Source organism: Pseudorasbora parva, chromosome 1 (assembly GCF_024679245.1).
Source record: "Pseudorasbora parva isolate DD20220531a chromosome 1, ASM2467924v1, whole genome shotgun sequence".
Lineage (NCBI taxonomy): Eukaryota > Metazoa > Chordata > Actinopteri > Cypriniformes > Gobionidae > Pseudorasbora > Pseudorasbora parva.
This window is the reverse complement of record NC_090172.1, coordinates 31464423-31480448: the sequence shown is the minus strand read 5'-3', so window position 1 is coordinate 31480448 and position 16026 is coordinate 31464423. Positions and strand designations below refer to the sequence as shown.

Genomic DNA, 16026 nt, shown 5'->3' with positions numbered 1-16026 from the left:
TCAGATATGACAGTCAGTCTCTGAAAAATTTAATACCACTCTGAGGAAAATCTCTCAGGATTAGTTTAACTCCGTTAACCTGTTTATCGTGCTCTTTATTCTATAGGTTTGAATAATAAATCACTTTTGCTTTCCTCTCCTCTTTCAGGGAGCAAGCTGGAACTTAATGATCTCCCACCTCCGGCCCCCTCAGTCTCTCTTTCTCTCTCTCTGCACTCGCTCCCCGTCTCTTTTGCTCTCTCTCTCTCTCTCCTTTAGTGGCGTAATGCGCCGCTTCTCTCACAGAGCTACTGGTGGTCAGGGGGCTGCGACTGTTATCTGATTTTCCAGAGAGGGGTTTGGAGCTGGACTAAAGAGGCAGGGACAATAACAGGAAGCGGCCAAAGGAACGGCTGGGCTGGGCTGATCACTTTTGCCACTGGAGTGGCCTGATTGTCCGGTGAGCAGCTCTGTGGGAGCTCAGACAGGTTCACATGCAGCTGGAAACAGACACGGCTGACCTGAAACAGAGGAGGATATAACTCGACTCATTCAGTGTAGGGATTTTCAAATCAAGAAAGACTGTTGAAGGGACCAAAACTCTGGTAAGTGATTTCTCTCTATATGTATTTGTCTTTCTAGTAATATATTTTAAGTCAAAGCAATGTTTTTTTTTTCAAGTTAAGTTGAAATTTTCATATATTTTAATGAATGGTTAATATATACTGTATGTGTGTGTGCTTTACATGAAATGATATGAAATTATATTTCTAATATGTATTTTCAAAAAAGAAGGAGGAAAAAATCAAAACTCTGATTTGAATGATGCTTCCTGGACTAATAGGAAGGAAATTCCCAAGGAAGCCTGATTACCCATTGCAAGACGTTGAACTTATCTGGATGTAACATTTTACTTAGGGACAGAAAAAAAATCCTTACACCATCTGTCCTGCTTTTTCTTGAAACCACACCACAATTACAGGTTATTCTTAATGTCTCATCCCATATGCCCCTGTAGGAATAATGTTTAAGAGATGTAGAAATCAGTCCTCATTATACAGACAATGAAAGCTGATGATACTAATTATTAAAGGTCATGTAAAACAGCACAGTTAAGTCTATAAATAATATAAAACATGTCAGCTGTATGCTTGGCATTATGCAACATATACTGCAAATGAAGAGAGGTGTTCCAGATGAGTCAGAGGTGAGAACAGGTGCAATGCACACACTTCAGAGAGTGACACCTTTAACAGGTTTCTGGAACTTGTGACTTGGAATATATGTGATAGAATGAAGGGGAGAGCTGATGTATGTCAGGCTGAATTTCCTAGAGGAGAGAGTAGGCAGACTGCAGATTGCTGGAAGCTGCTCCGTGATTAAACCTATTTTAATCTAAAGCCCACACATAGACACACACAGACACACACACACACACACACACACACACACACACACACACACACACACACACACACACACACACACACACAAACTGCAATTGTTGTGGAAATGGTGTTCTTTTCAATAATGTCAAATGTTAAGAACCATTTTTGTATTAAAAACGCTTCAATGTCAATGTACTGAAATTATAATGAGTCTCAGCAAGAAAGCTATTGATAGCACTGCATTTAATAAAGAAGTATTCATATACTTGTTTGAGTGGAAATCATCTACTCTGTTTCCTTTTTATAATGCAATATAAAAACCAGAAGTTCTTCTGACTGAATATGAGACATAGACAAAAGCCTTTTCATAGTTTACACAACAAGAAGTTAAAATAGAGTAACCAACATTTAGAAAACAACATGGCTGCATTTGTAGCCTACCAATAAAACCAACAAAAGGAAGACAAAATTGAATTAATTGTTTTGTCAGGAACTTCATATATATATAGAAACCTTTTAAGGGTTCCTATCATATAATTGTACGGATTTTTTAATGAACTCTTTCTGTTTAAATTTAATTTGTATTTTAATTAATTTTGATGAATTTAACAGCTCGAACTTACTTTCCCACTAGAACAATTATTTTAATATAATTACTTTTTTAAAGTTTATTTCATGTTTATATTTTTAATTATAAGGAAAATTGTTTGGCATAAATCGTTCTTCACAAAACAGCCATGCAGAATCCCATTGAACCTTATTTTCTAAGAGTGTATTGGGACATTTGGCTTACATTTGCAGAAAATCAAATATTTATTTATTTATTTTGCCAAGTATAATAATTCTTTGAAATTGTATAGCTTAGCAGAATAGTGGATAATGAACTGCAGTTCCCTTTTGTTCTTAATTTGATTTTTAAAAATCTGATATGAATAAACAGGAACATCTGAGCTTCTCGAAGCATAGTACATTTCTTATGCAATGCCCGAAAACATCTGAACCCATTGTTATGAAGTCAGGGAATTTTATACCTAATGTGAAATACCTAAAGTAATAATTTTGAGTGGAAGAGTTTATGAGGCCCTCAGGCAAATATTTAGCAATTTGGGAACACTTAAAAAGCATAATCCACCTGATCTTAATATCATCATCTAAATGAGTCTAACGTAAGAATGGTTCATCAAGCTAAAGCGTGTTATCTGGGAATATCCTCTGAGTTTCCAGGCACACAGTAGTCTGGATAATATATTAGTAGGCTTTTACAGAGTCACACAGAGAGTGCGGTTTCCCATGATTCAGAAGCATACAGTCAGAAGATTGTGTGACAGGAGGAACCCTAATGACAATTTAATGAAGGGATTTAATAGTCGGAGATAACAAATGATTTCTTTCTTTCTTTCTTTCTTTCTTTCTTTCTTTCTTTCTTTCTTTCTTTCTTTCTTTCTTTCTTTCTTTCTTTCTTTCTTTCTTTCTTTCTTTCTTTCTTTCTTTCTTTCTTTCTTTCTTTCTTTCTTTCTTTCTTTCTTTCTTTCTTTCTTTCTTTCTTGGGTGTTTTTCCTGCTTTTAATTTGCACAACATATCCTGTCATTTAAAGGCAGGATATGTTGTGTAAAGTGATGCTATTCTGATGCTTTTGATTGGTTCTCTTGTTTGTATTTGCAGCGTACCAGATCTGCTGATTATCAATCCACATTATTAAATTGGTGAAAGCATTAGGCTACAAGCTATGCCACAATTTGGTAACAAAAATAGTATCATGGCTATTAAACTATTTCTTGTTATGATTTAAAATCTGTTATGTTTTATTCCCTTTGAATGAGCCATTTTTATCTCCATACACCGTGGATCCCCTTACAGTGAAGTTGCCATTTTGTGGAGCTATGTTCTACAGTAGCCCTAAACGGAAAAACTGCTCTATAGAGAGCTAGCTACACTCTGCTGTCTCAGAAGATAACATTTTTGTCCTGTGTCGCCCACTGTAGCTTCTATGTTTGCTTCAAAAGGTAGGGGTGAGATTTGGGCGCTTGCAATTCATAACCTCAGCGCTAGATGTCATTAAAATTTACATAGTGCACCTTTAGATTTCTGAAAATGACTAACAGTTGAAAACATTTGTTTTCATTAGACAAATTTATAAAAAAATAAAAAAAGTATTCAAATATAATCAGTTATATTACTTTAATAAATAAATTGAAAAACACTTTTTTTTTCAACATAATTAAAATAAACATTATTAAATTTTAAACAAGATCACTTTTAATCTGTAACCTATTACATTTAACCTTTCCAACACTGTTTGCTCTTGACGTGGGATCTGGCGAGGGGCAAGTTTGGTGGTATGGTTTAAGAGTTGGCTAAGGTGCAAGGGAAGAGTCAACAGTGTTATAGATGAATATTACAGAAATTAATTACAGCTATGATACTATGAGCAGGTATTTTTTGTACATGCAAAATAATTGTATTGTATCAAATGATTAGGCTAATTTTAATGTTACTACAGTATAGTTAAGCTTCTTTCTTTCTTTGCACTATTATTATGTATTATAAAAGTTTTTTTTTTTTTTCTTGTTCCATTCACATGGTCCACAGATGATGAAACTGTCTGCCTGGAGGCAGGTGACTGAGCCTGGATGCTGGGCAGGTATCCTGGTTGTTTTATGTACCCTCAGCATGGGAGCTGATGTCCAGCAAGCTCTGAAAACACCATCCATGCAGAGCAGAGTACTCCAAAGACATAAGAGAGAGTGGAAATGGGATAAACTTTATGTGTTTGAGGAAATGTCGCCTGAAAACCTACCTGAAAAAATTGGAAAGGTAAAGGTTCTAAACTATGATTAATACAATATATATATATATATAGTTTGAATATTATGCTAAATCTATGAATTTTTCGAAATCAAAAGGTAATTGATCTTATCTTTATCATCTTTGTTCATCATTATTTTTATATCCCACTTTTCCCTTTCTTTCTCTTGTTTAGCTGGAGAATACACGCTCCTCCGATAACTCAAGATTTGTTCTTTCAGGAGAAGGTGCTAATGACATTTTTACTGTAGATGACAATGGGGATATCTTGGTCAATGCAAAGCTGGACCGGGAGAAGAAAGGTGACTACAGGCTTTCAGCTTCAATAATCGACATTGGAAACAAAAAGCCTCTGGACAAAAATGATTCATTTGTAATCATCGTTCTGGATATAAATGACAATAGCCCTGTTTTTCCACCTAACCTCTCTGGATCTATCAACGAGCTCTCTGAAGCAGGTAACAGAGTAACATTTTTTTTTTTTTTTACCATGGTTGCCAAATGCTTGAAAAGATTCACAAATAGAAGTAAAGACAAATGACATAGTACAACTTTAGCTTGAACCATGGATTTATAAAATGCGGATGTTGCAGTACTCTAAAACAGCCAGCTAAGCTCTATGCTCTATCAAAAGTATTAAGTTAACGTAAGCAAAATCCCTCAGAACCACTATGATTTTATGCTTGTTTTTATACATTGTTACAGGATCTGTAGTAATGACAGTAAATGCAGCTGATGCTGATGATCCCACCTCTCCAAATGGAAAGATTGTGTATGAGTTGAAAAATGGGACAGACCTCTTCAATATTACCAAAGACACAGGTAATTTATGCTCAGCATGGCTACATTTATTTGATGAAAAATACAGTAAAACAGTAATATTGTGAAATATTTTAACAATTTAAACTATTTATTTTTCTATTTAAATAAAATTTAAATTATTCACTGTAAAAAAAAAAAAAAAAAAAAAAAAAAAAAAAAAATTCAGGCCACAACTGAAAATGTTCTAGTGACTGATCATATCTTAATTTTTCAGTTGGCCAAATTAAATTTCTGTGAATTTATGCAATTTATATCACAGAAATTCAGTTTGGCCAACTAAAAAATGTAAATGTGATCAGTCACTAGAAAATGTTCAGTTGGGGCCTTATTTTTTTTATTTTATTTTATTTTATTTTTTTACAGTGTTCCTATGAGTGCATTCACAATATTAGCATCATTATCAGTGTTCAGTGTCATGTAATCCTTTAAAAATCTAACTTAAGGCTGCTTAATTGCTCAATAAACATGTATTGTTATTGTCAATATTAATAACATATGTGCTGGTTAATATTTTATTGTAAACTATTATAAGCAACATCATTTACTAAGTTCATAAAATATTATGAAGTAAAAATGATTTTGTAACATTATAAATGTCTTTGTTTTTGTAGGTGAAATCCAATTAAAAACCATCAATCTTGACCGCGAGAAACAGAGTCAGTATCTAATTACTGTGCAATGCAAAGATTTACCATCAAGTTTGAGTGGGAATTCTGCTACTACCATTGTGACCATCAACATTAATGATGCAAATGACAACGTTGCCACCTTCAAGAAAGGCAAGTTAACCTAAAAACTGTAACTGAATATTTTGTAAATTTTGTAAGACTGCATTACTTTTAGGGTCAATGCCAACAGAACATCATTTTATCCAGCAGGAATTTACCAATTTGATGTGAGGGAAGACAGCCAACCCGAATTTGAAATTGGAAAATTAGAGGTGGAGGACAAAGACGAGATACAAAACAAAGATCCAACTTTTACTATACAACATAAATATGATGAAGTGTTTGGCATCAAACGAGATCAGATGAAAGATGGAATTCTTAGCCTCAAAGTGGTAAGTATTTCAAGCTTTAATTTTTTAATATATTTTTTTATAATGCTGTTTTATTATTATTATTATTATTATTATTATTATTATTATTATTATTATTATTATTATTATTATTATTATTATTATTATTATTATTATTATTATTATTATTATTATTATTATTATTATTATTATTATTGCACAAAAATACAATCTGGCACAAAGTATTTTACAACAATACAATGTAAAAACATACAGCCATACATAATGTAATTGCATTTTACAGATCAAAAATACATAAATAAATAAAATGCATGCATTAAATTAGTTCTACTTTATGATTGGTGCATTGTAATTCTGCATAAAAAATATAAAGATCCGTACACTGTTATTCTTCCTTTATTTAGAAAAGATTACGGCCCCGTCCACACGGAGATGCGTTTAGCTGTGTACGTAAACAATTTGTATCATATCAGCGCTTCATCTAGACGGGTAGCGTTTTAGGTGACTGAAACTTTTTTTTTTTTAAACCAGGTCCCAGAGTGGATAAATCTGAAACCGACACCCTTGCGTTTTCGTGTGTAGAGCCAATCCATATATATATTGTGAAACGTGATGTCATCAGACCAAATTGTAAAAGGGATACAGCTTTGGCAACTGTGCATGCGCACATCAATATTGCATCAGTTAATTACTGTATTTGTATTTTAAGGGCAGGATTAGGGTTTGGGTGGGTGTTTCTCAAAAGAATTTCTAATAGGGGCTCATTGTAACGCAGTGTTAAAACGCACCCCACCTGTGCTACTGGGATTTAAACTGCACCTTGTGTCTTTGCTAGTTAAATGCGCATTAAAGAATGATCTCAACTGTTAAATAACATGTAAGATTACAATAATCAGATGTATCTTATTTTAAAAAACACACAAAAAACAGAGATGAAAAATAAACATAAGAAATGTACTTTTGCTATGGTTAAATGAATGCTCAGTTGTATCTTCCAAATATTTATTTTTTATTTTTATTTCGGTGCAATTTTTTTCTCTAAATAATGTTGATATGACAAATAGTAAAAACACAAAGTTTCATCATGTTGGCGTGTGTGGAAAATTTTTAAAACTTTTTCAAATTTAAAACCCGTGTTAGGTTTTGCCCTGCACTCCCCATAGTTTTGATCCGCAGATATTTCTTGAGAAAAAAAGATTGGATAGGGAAAGCTCTGGCTTCGGGTGGATGTGGCTTTAAAAGTAGCAACGTTTCACCAAAGACCTTCTTCAAGCCCACACCTACAAAGTCAACAACTCAATAAGTACTCAAAGTCAAACATAGTTACAAATGATTGTAACCTGTTAGCAGGCCAAGTTCAATCATGAGAACAGCTATCGCAATTAAAACAAGACAGCCATATTAAGGCTAAAATTTCAATACAAACACATTATCCAAAGACTTTCAACATCCCTGAACAACCTTAAAACAACGACCAACTCTTCCACCACACTTTTTATAGTTTACAGTTAAGCAATCAACACACCACACACTTATTTAGGTATAAATGGCTTGATTAAGAAAATTCACATTTCAATACAAACAATATACCAATTAGAATATAGAGATTTACTAGAGTGATTTTAATGTAATTTTACTATAATATAAGATACATTTATATCTTATATTATAGTAATAAAAGATACATTTTACTTATAATAAAAGATACATTTTCATCACATGTATTGAGAAAGCTATGAAATTGTAGCAATTGATTTTCAGATGACCATAACATTAAAATATCATCAATAGACCTGTGCCAGAGTACAATATGTGGGGGGGAAAAGAGATTTTGTAAGACATTAAAAAAGAATTTCTGTTCAAAGAGGCATGCATTGTAGTTCTGAATGCCAGGAGATTTTCTTTTTCATATATGTAGCATGTCCTAATATATAAGAATGTAAAGTAAGAAAGACAAGACACACATGTCTGAAAAAGGTATTTGCAAAACTATCAGGAGAAAACAATTCTCTCAAAAAACAAACAAAAACACATATGGGGGCCCACATTTCAGTGCTTTTTCTTCCATTGACATGTGTTCAGTAGTAAATTTCACCAATGCTTCATGTTTAATAATTGTTTGGTTTTCAAGTTTTGAAGAATTTGCTTTCTTGGCAAAGCATTAGAGCAATATAAACTGGTTTTAAGTAACGTGATGCAGAGTCATGCTCTGAAAGTTCTCCTAATAAACAAGGGGAAGAGGTTTTGAATTGTAAGACTTGGCAATGCTGTTCAAAATTTCAATCAAAGTTGAAATGTGCTCTTGTGTCTTGATTGTTATTTTGCTCATTTTTCTTTCTAATCACTTACAGCCTCTTGACTATGAAACAGTAAAGACGTATAGTTTTGCCGTGTACGTGGACGAGCTCACAGTGTCTAAATCACCAGACAACCAAGGACCAAACCTGCTGAAGAAAACCCAAGTTTCCATCAATGTAATTGATGTCGACGAACCGCCTGTTTTCAACCAAACTGAGTACAACTTCAGCATCCACGAGGGTCCCATCAACAACAAGTTAATTGGAGCTGTTTCAGCAAAGGATCCAGATACTATCGGTCACAAAATACGGTATAAATTGAACTTTATTTTTATTCATATATCAAAAAAGATGAAAGGCTTTCTGTAATCTGCTGCGATATCATAAATGTTAAGCAGATGGAAATAAGACTGGTATTTAATCTAATGATCCCTTTAGGTACTCTATTGAAGACCCAAACTGTCCTGTACATGTGGATGCTGTACTAGGACTTCTGACTTTGGAGAGGGAACTGGACAGAGAGCAGGAATCCTCATACACATTCCATGTTACAGCACATGAGGATAACCTAAATGGTAGGATATAAAGCTTTCACAACTTACCAATTTATTAATTTACACAAACAATCAAAATGTGTCTACACACACTCCATTTTTCTTTTTTTTCCCCTTGTTTTAGAAAAATAGCGAAGTCATAAAAACAATATTAACAATGTAAAATAACACAAATGCCAGTATTGGAAGTATACGTTTTTTATAATATTATTATTAAAATTAAATTAAATTATTAATTCATGCATAAGCACAATTTATGTTGCAATAATTAAGCCTTCATTTATAAATTTGGAACATAATTAATGTAAGTGTTTCTAAACATTTAATACAAAAAAAAACTCATTTGTTTTCAAAATATCTTGAGCTATTGGGATTTCAGTGTTAATAATGTGGAGGGATCACAAGCTCGCTGATTTAGCTAAATTATCTAATCAAGAAATTGTTTCAAGAAATCCAACAGAATGTTTCTTCTGGGACCTGTTTTGTTGAGCTAATTATTGTTGTTGTTTGCAAAAGTGCTTTGGTTTAATTAAATCAAATTAAGTTACTTGCAAAAATTGGCATTTTAATTCTTTTTATAAAAGAATTACCAAATAGCCAAGAATAGTATGAACTTTTTAATGAGTTTATAGACAAATAGTAGTTAATTGACAATAAAATAGGCATCTCATCATTATTATTATCATCATCATCATCATCATCAAAGACAATTGGTAAAAAAATGCTTTTTTTTTTCCTTCTTCTCTGATTCTCAGGGCTAAAGTCCAATGCAGTGGTTAAACTAAAGGTTCTTGACATTAATGACAATGCACCAGAACTAACTAATGGGAGCTATGTGTATGTTTGTGAGAGTGATACACCTGGAACAGTAAGGAATTATCCAAATGCATTTCATATTATCAAAATTATAATTACTTTCCTTCAAATATATATTTCCATACTATTTATTTTATTACCCTCTTGCAGATCATTGGGACTATTGGTGCCTATGACAAGGATGAACATCCAGGCAGGTTCCGTTTCCTTTTGACAAAAAAGAGCTCAAACTTTTCCCTTCTTGATAACAAAGGTGAGTAAATTCATTACTGTAAAAAAAAAATCCAAGTTCAATACATTTTCTGTTCAATAAGTTATGACAACATATGATTTTACATTGTTTTAAGTCATCAAAATAAGTTAAGAAAGTTTTAACTTTTTTTAATAAGTTACACAAGATGTAACTCGTGTTTAAAGTCAGTTTAACATAATCTAAGTTGAAATAACTTAAGCATCCAAGTCGATTGTACTTAAAGATTTCAGGCTGTGACTTTTTTTTACAGTGTAAAATTAATCCATAGACTAGAGAATTAATCGCTCTCCAATTATAGGCTAAGGTTGGTATTATTTAAGCAAAAGAGGTGAGAGATGTTTCTAGTGCGTGTACACATTCTCTATGAGGGACGTCAAGACTGTTTTATCCTTAGTCTCTGGACTACTCCAAAGTAAACTGTTGATTATTCTTAGTGTAATCAGGCATAAAAAGAATAGAAATAAACCCACAAAAGTACTGTAAAATGCATTAGGTACAAGCTTTCTGAAAGCAGCAGCTCAGCACAATGAATCTATGATGATACTCCATGTTCTAAATGTGCCAGACTGAGGAAAATGTTCAGAACGCTGGTTTCTTTCCACACAGCATAATGAAGTAATTACTATTTTGATTCAGAAACAAGAAGAAAGGAATCCAAAGTAGATTGTTAAGGTGCATTGACTGGAACAAAGAAAACGGTCTTGGAGTTTTCTTTTGAATAAAAATGTTATATCAGCATTTAAATGGTTTTTAAAGGATCACATAACACTGACTGAAGACTGAAAAATCTGCTTTGTCATCTCAGGAATAAATACAAATTTAAAAGTATTAACATAGTTTTACAATATTGCTGTTTCTGTTGTATTTTGATCAGATAAATGCAGCCTTGATGAGCATAATTGACTATTTAAAAACATTTACAAATCTGGTTACACTTTATTTCAATTGTCCACGTTATACATGTTACTAACTATAAGTAACTCATGTCAGCTAACTCTCATTTAAGTATTTGTAGAATGTTAAGTTAGAGTTAGGTGTGTAAGTTGAATTCTGCTTACAAAGTCACTTATGTAATAGAATGTCTAAAGTTGACCATCAAAGTAAAGTGTTGCCAAAACATCTTACCAACCCCAAAAATGTTGTATGAAGACAGCATTTCATTCCACGCCACAAGAATGCCAAAGTGAAGATTTACTCTTCCTACTATTGTGCGAAATGGGATATTCTTAGGCCTGGTTGCATTGAATTGTCGCAAGAATCTCAGCAACATTTCCCTCCAAGCATCAATGGAAAACAAAAGCAGAGTTCAATGACAACAATAGCACTGCTGATGAAAATTGTTAGCTTGCACCTGTGTCACAGTCAGTCATTTGCCCTGAATAAGAGCAAAATGAATGACTGCATCTCTTTGATTATTAATATTCATTGTAGATAACACTGCCAGCATTGTGCTGAAGCATGGAGGTTTCAGTACAGAGGACTCAGTGGAACATGTCCTCGAAATCGAAATCTCTGATGGTGAAAAGAAGAGCAGTAACTTCCTCCCGATTAAAGTGTGCACATGTCAGTCGGGTCGACAGATGGAGTACTGTATGGCCTACGCCCAGACCGGAGTGAGCGTCAGCGCCCTTTTGGCCATTCTTCTCTGCATCGTCACCATCCTGGGTATGTTTACACATAGGCCTATCTCTGATCTCTCTTGCTTTTTTTCTTTCTATTGCAAAGGCCAATACAAAATTATTCACTCTTTTTAAGGGAAAAAGAGAAACACAATTTAAAAAAAAACAAAAGTATAATTTAATTAAAGACCGGCAAAAAACAGGTTATAAAGGATTCATGAAATGACATGAGGGCTGTGGTGTTAATAATACATGCAAACATTTTAAACCCTGTATTTGAGGAAAGGCTTTTCTCTGTAATTTCCCAAGTGGAGACTGTGTTTATTTAATTCACAATCTTTGGATCCTTTAAGTGGTGTGATTGTATAAATAACCCAGGGACCGAATAGGAGCATGTAAGAGAGGCACTTAGCTCCTTATTCTCTGTCATTGTCATTTTTTGTTAGATCACTGTATGTGATGAGATGTTGTGCACTCTCAGATAAAAAGGTACAAAAGCTGTCACTAGCGCGTTACCTTTACAAAAGTTATACTTCTTTTATACCTTACTCAACCCTACAGGTTGCATATTAGTACAGGCGCAAATTATTCCTCTCTCATAAGTCGCGTTTAGATAAAAGCGTCTGCTGGGTGCATAAATAAAAAGTATATCAGTAAATAAAGGGTACCCCAGAGACAGATTTTGTATTTTTTTATGAGTGTGAGATTTGATATTTGCTTGCGTCTGCACACCTTTTCTGAAGTAGAAGTTTGCGCTTGCATTTCCAGATGTGTGAAACAGGAGTGATGACAATTAAGACAATTCACTGATCTGCAGTCACGAGAAGTGTTAAGGTTCATGTACTCCCTTTATAATAAGAGACTTTCAACACCAGGGCTATTTTAAAATTCCCACAGGATCCACCTTATGTTCTTTTCAACTTGTACTGTCAATCAGAATTTCACGATGAGTTTAAATTACAGAAATAAACCAGGAATATGTTATTATCTGTGAAAAAAAGACAGCAAAAAAAGGGAGATTATATTGATATTGTGTTTATTTCTTTTATCATAATAGTCATCATCATCCTCATTGTGTTGCGGAGGCGATTTCAGAAAGAGGTTTTGGTCACCAAGTCGTCCGGCGAGATCCACGAGCAGCTAGTGAGATATGACGAGGAGGGGGGCGGAGAGATGGACACGAATGGTTATGACGTCTCCATCCTGACCTCCGCCTGTCACGACAGCAGCTTTCGGCCTGCCACGGGGCCTTCGCTTTATGCAATGGTGAAGAAACCCCCTGCTTGTAAGGGTGACATGGCCGTGATGATCGAGGTGAAGAAGGACGAAGCAGATCATGACCGTGACGGGATTCCCTACGATACTTTACACATCTACGGCTATGAGGGATCTGAATCCCTGGCCGGTTCCCTCAGCTCTTTGGGCTCATCCTCCAGTGGGTCCAATTTGGACTATGACTACGACTTCTTAAATGAGTGGGGACCTCGTTTCAGGACCCTGGCTCAGCTCTATGGAGTAGAAGGCTCTGATACCGATAGCTCCTACTGAAGCCCAATGTCAAAAGGTGGTCATCGTCCTAGGAGGACACATGGAGACTGCTGTCTTCTCTTCAAGGGACTTCTTTTTGCAAGGGTCCCTTTAAGAAAGTGATTAAGATGTGCCAACACTTGTTTCCTTCAAGTAATGTTTCAAAAACTTTGATGAGCACTACTGTATTTGTAATTTTCATAGAATAAGTGTTTGTTAGTAGAAAAACTTGCCTTGGTCTTTTACACTGGTTTTTGTCCAGGTGGATTTTATATAAAGCAGCATTGGACACATGGTTGGACAAACTCAGCTTTAGGCTGTTTCATCTTTATAGAAAATTGAATTCCCTTTCAGTCGGTCACGTTCGACGTACGTCGGAACTGACTGACGAAATGGGATCTCAATTACAATTTGTCGGTCAGTTCCGACATAGGTCTCCGTTTCCTCCTTCAGGGAACAAGGGTTACATATGTAACCAAGACTATTTGTGTTAACCCAATATATTTGTTCTTTCTTGCTCACCAGTTTGTGGATGAAATATTTTGTTCTTATTACATATATTGTATTACTCAACCCAATCTCATGAAAAAACATAACCATTTTATGTTTTGGCAAACTGATAATTTCTTTTTTTATAAATTATTATGATAAGATTCGAGTGAAAAAATTGGCCACCCCTAAACTTGTCAGGGAGCGATAAATCCTCATAAAAACATTCAAATGAGATTATACGAAATTGAGATTATTTTCATCCAATTCGCCAAAAGCCTGAAAGTTACACTGTAAAAAAATTCAGGTCTCCAATTGAAAATATTCTAGTGGCTGATCTAAATTTTCAGTTGGCCAAATTGAATTTCTGTTAATTAAATTCAGCAATTCACAGAAATTCAATTTGGCCAACTGGAAAATGTAGGTGTGATCAGTCAGTAGAAAATTTTCTTTTTTCTTTTTACAGTGTACCAATGACTGTTGGTCTTTTTCATTTTTTAATCTTGTATTCCTGTTTGTGTTTATCTTTTTTCCCTTCTTTATACAAGTTTTTTTCTGGACTCGTAGTCAGAGTAATTGTGGAGCCAGCATTGTTTGGCAGACTCTTCTCATCAGGAAAACTACTGTATTGCCATGGGAGCAACAGAGGAAGTGGTGATAACTATACTTTGAAAGAATTAAAGGCTACTCCAAGTTTATTTGACAGGAATCATCAGCACATCGATTGTTATGAGTAAAGCCCAAATCTCAAAGGTCGACCATTATAAGGCAATTGCAGACGTCTCAGGAAACATGTAGTGAGCTGTATGCCTGTTGAAATGCGAGAAGTTGTCTCAATAACTGTACTACCATGTGAATCATAAGTGTGGCTATATATTTAACGGTATCAAACGAGGATAATGCAAAGATGAAATTGCAAAATGTTATTTTGATAATAGTTAAAACCAAAACATGTAGCAGGCCAGCCAGTGTCTTTACAATATTTTGTGTCCTTCATTCAAGACTAAATAGACAAAAGGGTCTCCTTTCATTGAAAAAGGTGTGTAAACCGTCTTTATACCTTAAATATTTACCTCTGTGCACAAATCTATTTCCCCCATTAACCATGGGCACAATATGTGGAAGCCACCTTCTTCCTTTCCTATAGGGAATTACACGCCAAGCACTCTTCTACCGTCTTGTTTAAAATGACCAGCTCCATCACTGAAATGTCAACTTCCTGTCTGTGTGAGCACAAGGAAACACACTTCCTGTTCCCTTATCTTTCAAGTGAAGGAACAGATTGAAACCTTTTTCCTGTTTTCTTGTCTTGGAGGGATAAAGAAAGAAAACTTAGGAGAGCAGGGAAATGTTGAAGAACAACATAAATCACACTGTCTTTGTCATAAAGCATTGTCCTTCAAGACAAAAGGTGCTGTCGAATGTTGTCTTTTTCTTAAATTATTTTAAGGGAACATCTCATAGTTCTAATGTATCTTTAACATTCTGGTTGTAGAATTAGATGTTTAATAAGTAGACTGGATACTGCTGGGCAAAGACTATTACTTGAGTGAAAATCATAGACACATTCTCATGAAGGAAATGATGTATCATATTTCTCAAGCTAAAATATGTACAGAAGGACAGGAACCATTTAAATAAAATAAGATGGGGCCTTCAGTAGACTGTATATGTGATTGTTCCTTATTGTAATCATAGTTCCTCTTACTGTGTATGCTTTGAATTAGCGTTTCTTGACATAATGGCATAATGTTTCAAGCGTGTTGTATGAACATTTTCCTGAACAAACAGATCTGAGATTTAATGAGAAGGTCCAGTAGATGTCAGTGTTGGGCAGTCAGACTAAACATTTCAATATGTGGTTATTTTATGTGTGTGTGTGTGTGTTTGAGGGAAAACAATATGTGCCTTTTTTCTATTGTTTCTATTGTTAAAATGTTCTTTTTGTTTTCTCTTTTTAAACTGCCAATTTTGTATTTGAACAATAAACTTCATATTCCATAAAATGCTTTCACTATCCTTCATTTTTTGGTCAAATTATAATGACAAAATGTGAAATAAGGGCTCTTTAACCTATAAACAATGAGTGTAAAGACATGAGAGTGTGTGTCTCATTAAACCAATTTTGTCTGGCTAGCAGATTGTGTCTTGAGGTGAAATTCACAATATCTGTTGTTTATCGCGCAGACAAACAGATCACACAGATAGCAGCATGTTAGAGGAAATTCCACAGTGATGTCACGCCTAACACATCTGTGACACCCAGCTGGGACTTCCTGAGGCTTCAAAAATCAGCCATTCATAGTATTCACAGAGCAAACGGCTTTCTTAAAATGACCACAGAGATGATGCTATATAATGAGGAAAAAAATCATACATTTCCGCTTGAGAACTCCAATTATGATTTATCATCACCATTTTCGGTAACACTTTACTT

At 34.4% G+C, this 16026-nt stretch overlaps 1 protein-coding gene across 1 annotated transcript; it reads left to right on the top strand.

Annotated features, from left to right (window-relative positions):
- The first annotated feature begins 221 nt into the window (after positions 1-221).
- Positions 222-15595, top strand: cdh5 (cadherin 5). The gene is made up of 12 exons (XM_067437921.1): positions 222-584; positions 3958-4182; positions 4349-4631; positions 4879-4995; positions 5607-5774; positions 5874-6055; positions 8386-8642; positions 8770-8906; positions 9641-9753; positions 9852-9954; positions 11386-11619; positions 12631-15595. Exons 2-12 carry the CDS (start codon positions 3958-3960, stop codon positions 13119-13121), a joined length of 2310 nt encoding a protein of 769 aa, XP_067294022.1. The 5' UTR covers positions 222-584; the 3' UTR covers positions 13122-15595.
- Positions 15596-16026: the final 431 nt, after the last annotated feature.